This window comes from Quercus lobata, chromosome 2 (assembly GCF_001633185.2).
Source record: "Quercus lobata isolate SW786 chromosome 2, ValleyOak3.0 Primary Assembly, whole genome shotgun sequence".
Classification (NCBI taxonomy): domain Eukaryota; kingdom Viridiplantae; phylum Streptophyta; class Magnoliopsida; order Fagales; family Fagaceae; genus Quercus; species Quercus lobata.
In genome coordinates this window covers 94,614,070-94,621,380 of record NC_044905.1, presented here as the reverse complement: position 1 = coordinate 94,621,380, position 7,311 = coordinate 94,614,070, and the positions used below count along the sequence as shown (strand labels likewise).

Here is a 7,311-nt window from a genome sequence, read left to right as displayed (position 1 = left end):
ATTTTGTATTTTACCAAAATGCATACAAAGTTCATGCAATTTTCATACAAAGTTCATTACAGGATATAACAAACCTAGCAATAATGCCACATTCGTAATTTGCTTCTTCTTTTTTTTGTCTTTTAAAATATGTGATTGGTTGGATTTTAGTACATTGAACCTCGTTAGTAAAATAAAAATGATTTTGTTAAAAAAAAAAAATACATAATATGTAATGGAAAAGAAAGAAATGGGTTAAATTGAAACAAATTTAAAATTCAAAATAATAATAATAAAACTCTTTAAAAATTGGCCGAGGGACCAAAATCAAAACAACTTCATATTTGAGAGACAAAAATGTAAATTCATTCAAATATATTAAGAAATATGTTATTAAATATACCGAAACGTTGCGTTGCGTTTCGAAGCCGTAGGGGGTGTAAGAGACTGAGAAACGGTGGCAAAAGAAAGCGAGGGAGCGAGGAGGAGTGCGGAGAAAAGATCGAATAGCATCATTCACAGCTAGCTATATAAAATAAAGAGAGAGGTTTCTGGAAACTCACTATATTTATATTTAAAAAAAAAAAAAAAATTACTGTATATTCTCATAGCAATTAGCAATAGCTTCAGCTTCCGAAATCCCCAAATTGTTCTGAGAAGTGAGAAACCCTAAAAAGAAAGAAGAAAAAAATGGTGGTGATAGAAGTGGAAGAGAGCAACGTGAATCCTCCAAAACCAGCACCATCATCGACATCGCACAACGCCTCCGATGGCTTCGAAACCGCCAGCGACGGCGAGCTACCCAGCGACGACGACAACGACGACAATGGCGGTGATGCAACCAACACCGTAAATGCACAACAACAAGAGGACCACCAGATTGTTCCTCCACAACCTCAACCTGAAGAACACGACGAAGCCGACTCTTCTTCCCAAAACAACGACGCACTCCAACAACAGGTTATTCATTCTATTTGGGTAGTACACTAGTTCATTGATTTTCCATTGGATCTCGATTTTGCTTTTGGATTTTATTTTATTTTTTTATGAATGAATGTAACGTTATTCTATTCTATTATCTGATTAATCATTTCCACTATATTAACATTTAATCTTTGATGATGCCAAGTTATATATCATCTATTTCAGCACCGATTTCTAAAAAAGAGTTAATCTTCCAAATTTTGAAGAATCAGTTGCTATTTATGTGCTATAAGAATTATTAATCTTCAAATTGCAACCTTAGTATGAAATCATATATATATATATATATATATATATTTATATATTTATATCCAATTGTTCTTTTCTTCAGTCAAAAGCAAATTGTTGGGTAAGGAAAGTAAACTCGTGAAGTACAGGATCTTTGTAACATCCAATGTGTAAATTTGAGAGCATCTTCATGGGATGTGTTACTTTAACCATAGGGGCTTTATTTGTGTTGTATTTAGTATTATTCTTTCAGGCCAAAGTTAACTTGAATTGGTTTTATTTATTTATCTGTATTTAATGCTAAATATGGAATCTGATTTTGTTAGCTGCATCCACCGTTTTTCTTATCTCCAAAAAATAAAATAAACCTGAATTTGTTCTATTTTTGTTTTAAAGCAGAAAGCCTTAGAGCAAGAAAATGATGCGAAAGCCTTAGAGCAAGCAAATGATGCGAAATTGGAAGGAAATAAGTTGTTTGGAGATGGGCAGTTTGAGGAGGCGCTATCACAGTATGAGCTTGCTTTACAAGTTGCACCAGATATGCCTTCCTCTTCAGAATTACGCTCCATATGCCATGCAAATCGTGCAATATGTTATACGAAACTGGTATGTTTTTCTTTCCAATGATACATAGACCAAAAAAAAAAATTTGATTGTTCAGAAACCCCAAATTAGAATTTACATACTCTATGCAGTGAAACATAAAGTTGTATACTTGTACAATGTTCATGTTCATATTATTAGTTATTTCTGTTTCTATTATTGGACATATCAATGCTAGTAATAATTTAATTACTGCGGCTGATATATGTTTTAACCTTACTACTAAAGAAAACTCTTTATGGTTTCTCATCATGAAAGACACTCACATTTGTGGATCACTATACTGTACACCTTCTGTAGAGTTTTCTCAGGTTACTTTGTTTAGTATTATTGTAGACTTGTTAGGGTTGTGCTTAAGTTTGTGGACCAAGTCTTCCAAATAACTTTTTCTCTTGAGCCTTGGATTGCTACTCTCTCTGATATGTTGATCGCTTTGTGAGATCAACTTTGTGTGAATTTTTTTTAGAAATATGCCCAGTGCTGTTAAATTGTGCTTAGGCTTGCTTTAAGCTCTAAGCCCCAATTTCTAAGCACTTCACTTGGTCGAAGCAAAGCTCGTGTATTGAAGCGTGCCTTAGGCACTCTTTTTCGAGTTCTTTTTGAAGAAGCACAAAGCCCACCTTTTTTTTTTCTTCTAAAAAAGATGAATTGTTAAAATTAAATGCTTGATCTTGAAGGAAATGACATAGACATGTTTTACCATACAAACACTATTTTAAGGTGGTGTATTACACAAGCAATATTTTGTTCATATATTAGAAGCTACGAATAATAATAATTTACTGTTATTGACTTCTTGTACTTTTCGGTCTTTGCCTTTTGAATATATTTTGATAGTACCATTTAATTCTTTTGATCATAGCTTTCACAATTATGTATTTTTATAAAGCACAAGAGAATTATATAAATGTTTATTTTAAAATTTCTATCACTAGATTATTATCATATTGTTCATTAATAATTATTTTCAAATTTACTAATATAAAAATTAAGAAATTGAAATAATTATATCTTATGTAGAATTGAACTTGCAAACTTCATATTAATAATATTTTACATACTTAACCAAAAAAAAAAAAAATTTAACTTACGAACTTTGTGCAATTGCACAATCTATTTTATAGCTAATACGCAAAATAGATTACTATTTTGAGTTTATTAACTTTTTTATTATATATTATGTATCTTTCTATTAGAGGTATTATATATTATATTTGAAAACTTGTGCGCTTTACTCAATCAGGTGCACACTTGCTCTTTGTGCCTTTTGTGCTTAAGTGTGCTTGATGCTTTTACCAACACTGAATAGTGAATATTCATGATTATCAACATCTTTTGATAATGCTTGATGGATTTATGTCTCTTTGAAAATCTATTGTGGAGTGGCTTATGAAGCTAAAAAAGGAGAACCCTGGTTTTATTATGAAAGAGGCCAAAGACTAATCTTTATGATAAGGTCATATATAGAAGCATGCTGTTCAACACTGTCAAATGGATATGAAATTTGGTATAATTGGATATGTGCCTACCAGTCACAGAATTTTAATTTAAGACTGTTTGTTCTATTGATATCTTGATAGGTTCTCTGGAATTCTTATTTTATAACTTTTTACTCTTGATTTTAAATTTTTATATAGGGAAAATATGATGAAACAATCAAGGAATGCACAAAATCATTAGAACTAAATCCTACTTATATGAAGTCTCTGGTTAGAAGGGGAGAGGCTCATGAAAAGCTTGAACATTTTGAGGAGGCTATTGCTGGTACGTTTGGGTTTAATATAATAGTTAGACAGTTATATTTTTGTTCAATAAATAGTTTGATTGGATATCCTGGATTATGTTGCATTGTTAGATCCGTATGCTGATATGATGGGGGTTTTGTAATTGATATCGTTCTCTGATTTACTTGTAGATATGAAAAAAATCTTGGAATTGGATCCTTCAAATGACCAAGCTAGGAAAACTATTCACCGCTTGGAGCCATTAGCTGCAGAAAAGCGAGAAAAGATGAAGGAAGAGATGATTTGTAAGTGTAGTGAATTTTTTTATGTGCCTTCTTCTTTCTCATCTTCTCACCTTTAGTAGTTTGAGAAAGGATTGATTGATTTTTTTAAAATCTTTATTATTGATAAGTTACACATGCACCCGTCATGAACCCCAAACCTCACCCTCCCCTTAGAACTTATAAGGGAGGGAGGAGTGCTAGTTGAGCTAGAGTTCATTGGCAAAAGAACAGGATGCAACATGAGGATTGATTCTTAATTTTTTAAAAAAGAAAAAAACCCTTTTGGAAACTGTTATTTGCGATGCTCTTTCCTACCAAGTTGGGTTTGGGGCAAGATATTTGAGAATCTGCCCTCCCCCCTCTCTCTCTCTCTCTCTCTGCCTTACACACACACATGCCTAGCTTTCACAAAGAGGAAAGAAATGTCTTTGAGGCATCACAGCTTCTTCTGACTACTCACATCACCTTATCTTATTATAGGGGTACATGGGCATGCAAATTAGACTAATTTTAAGGTCACTTCATCACTTGCCAACTTATGTTTCTAAAGACCTGTTTTATGATTCTGGCAAATGGATGTTCATACTAGTCAATAAAAGATGACCAGAATTTAGGGAAAATACATTAAAGCAAAATAACCTTAATCTGTTTCATGTATGTTTGTGTGTATTCATGACTCAAAATAACTTCATCTAACGCATCATTCTATTAAGAAAAAATGCATATTATCATGTTCAAAATAATTTCTAAAATAACATATGATTTTGACTGGTATATCACTGTCAATTGAGCAACTATGCAACAAACATGTTTCAGTCTATACTTAAATTTTCCCTTTTTTTTATATAAGTAAAATAAATATTCGTAAATTATGTGTCAATCTTTTGACTTTGAACTATATCACAATTGGCATTTCAACTCAACAGCTAAAATTTCTGTTTCATCTGGATCATCAATTCTGCTGCATAGCTTCAGATTTTTCATATAGTATAGTCACTCTATTAAGCAAACGAATAGCATCATTTTGCAACAGAGACACTACACCATGGCATCATAAGGAAAATCTCATTGTAGGGGAATTAGTCAAATTCCATAAAAAGAAAAACTTGCATTTTGTCCTAATATATCCATGCACTTGTATTGAGCTTTATGGATGAAGTTGTCCGAACTTGGTAATTAGCACCTAAGCACATGATTTTGCTCTTGATACTATTTAGAACAATGGACTCAACCAACATACTCATTTGAACGTCCTGCCTTTATGGCCCCATCATGCCTGGGTTATTGCATGCTCTAAGTAATATCTTATATGTAGAAAGCATTTTTGGAGGCCTTTCCCATTACATTTGCTCTTTGGCTCAAATGACACTTCCTCTCCTTAAGGATTGGGTGGAGGGTTATGCATTCAAGGCCCGTTGGGTACTTGTGTAATTTATCATTTAAAGAGGGGAAAAAAGACTGCTCAAGACCCTTAAAAGCAAGGAAATTGAAAGTAGCATGACATTTTCAGCTGCCCAAATTGTTTTGAACATACATTCTTGCCTATGAACATTTGTTGTTTTTTATTTACACTTGTGTCCTTATATCAAAATTTCTTGTTTATGATTTTATTCTAGTACATTGACACTTGAATTTTGTATGTTTGATATATCCTGTGATGTTCATTCAGATGTTGGGTGCTTCATAGACTTGTATTTTCTGCATTATTGACGATTTAAGCAAATTTTTATTAGCTTCTTTGTGAACACTTCATGATTACTATTATCAACAGAAGTTAATTACATTACATTGTTCTTGTGAGCAGCAAAGCTGAAAGATATGGGCAACTCTTTATTGGGCCGCTTCGGGATGAGTGTTGACAACTTCAAGGCTGTCAAAGATCCAAACACTGGTTCTTATTCCGTTTCGTTCCAACGTTAGTCTGGATGCATTTGGTCATGTAATTACTTCAACGATGTTGAATGGAAGCAGTCATAGAATGATACCACTGTGGGGCGTAGTTTTGTATGCTGGGTCCAATTGTTACAAGTAAAATCGCAAAGTTGATAAAATGATAAGAGTTTGGGGAATAGTTTTGGTTCTTTCATAAGAGCAGAAAGTGATGCAGTGTCCATTTGTGGTGGTGCTAATGGGCGAGTTACCGTAAGTTTATTACTTGTATTTTAAGTTCTTTATTGTTGATATTCTCGGCAGCTCCTACTTTTGATGAGGTTTATTTATCTAGAATATATAAAATATAAACTTTTTATTATGTTGGCTTTTTTTTCAAATGGTGTCACGTAATGCTCAAATTTGTTCATGTCACTGGTATTATATGAACATTTATATAATATAACAAATTTTGATTAAATTGGTAAATGCTTTTCATTTCTACAAAATTTATAATTTTATTAATTATTAATATTTATATACATCTAACAGATTTTTATTTTTTTATTTTTTTATTTTTTTTTTTCATACCGAACTTTCCCTTATATAATAATAATATGGAGTTAAATATCTGACTCATTGTTTTATGATTATGATGTTCGCTTTGGGAGAAGGGTCTCGTACGCTGCCTAGAACCCATTAATAGAAATACTTTTCCCTTTGTTCTTGATTAAAGGGATAGATGGATTATGGAAAGTTCGGGAATACTTGTCCCTAGAAAGTGAGCCTGGTAATAGGTCGTCTCCCATAAATAGCTAAATCTGATCAATGCACAAATACAATATTATATGAAACGTACCATTTGAGACAGTTGTTAAATGGGTGGGTTTAGATTAGGCTTATTTATTATCCATTTAACTAATTACTTCTAACTTAAATCTAATTTAATCTAATTATTATGTATAAATCCATTTGGGTTAATACCTATTTGACCCAATAATAATTGGATGGGTTTGAGTGGGTAAATGAGTTTGGGTCGATTTTGACATCTCTAATTTGAGTAGAACCCCTTGGCGCTAAAAATGCATTGCTACTTATTAAAGGAGTGAGGCAAACAATGGGCCTTGGAAAGTGGTTTGGGTTGGCAAATTTCTGACTCAGAGTTGTCTTATAACCACCTCAGCATCATCATTTCACTTCTCAATCCCATACCCATGGACTATACCGGGCCAAATTCAACATACGATCAAAATATATAATTTAATGCCATCATTATGCATAATTTCTTCAAATTTAATTTTACTTCCCTTGTGCAAAAAAAAAAAAAAAAAAAAAAAACCCTTAACCCAACCTCCACGACTTGCAAGTTGCAAGACTCTCATCTGTTCCCCATCGCAATGACCAAAGAATCAATTTTGAGAGTACCAGGCCCGGCCAGTCATCATAAAGTTTATAACTGGCCCCATGTACGACCTGTCTAAAACTATAGCCTCATGCATGGTAAAATATTGATATTAGCCCCTTTGATATTAATTTAAAATATTGATAGCATGGCAAAATCTAATTTACCGATTTCACACCATATGGATAAGATTTTAACAAATAAGATGTATGAAATTAAATTACTAATGGCATGGTAA

The 7,311-nt window shown here is 32.6% G+C and overlaps 1 protein-coding gene across 3 annotated transcripts; it reads left to right on the top strand.

The window, feature by feature from the left end:
* The first annotated feature begins 397 nt into the window (after window positions 1-397).
* LOC115977313 (tetratricopeptide repeat protein 1) lies at window positions 398-6,066 on the top strand. Of its 3 annotated transcripts, none has more exons than XM_031099098.1 (5): window positions 398-957; window positions 1,588-1,797; window positions 3,432-3,558; window positions 3,710-3,823; window positions 5,607-6,066. In XM_031099098.1, exons 1-5 carry the CDS (start codon window positions 670-672, stop codon window positions 5,720-5,722), a joined length of 855 nt encoding a protein of 284 aa, XP_030954958.1. In that variant the 5' UTR covers window positions 398-669; the 3' UTR covers window positions 5,723-6,066. The 3 variants fall into 3 exon arrangements, with proteins under 3 accessions (XP_030954958.1, XP_030954959.1, XP_030954960.1); XM_031099099.1 differs by having other exon boundaries at window positions 399-939; XM_031099100.1 differs by having other exon boundaries at window positions 400-939; window positions 1,591-1,797.
* Window positions 6,067-7,311: the final 1,245 nt, after the last annotated feature.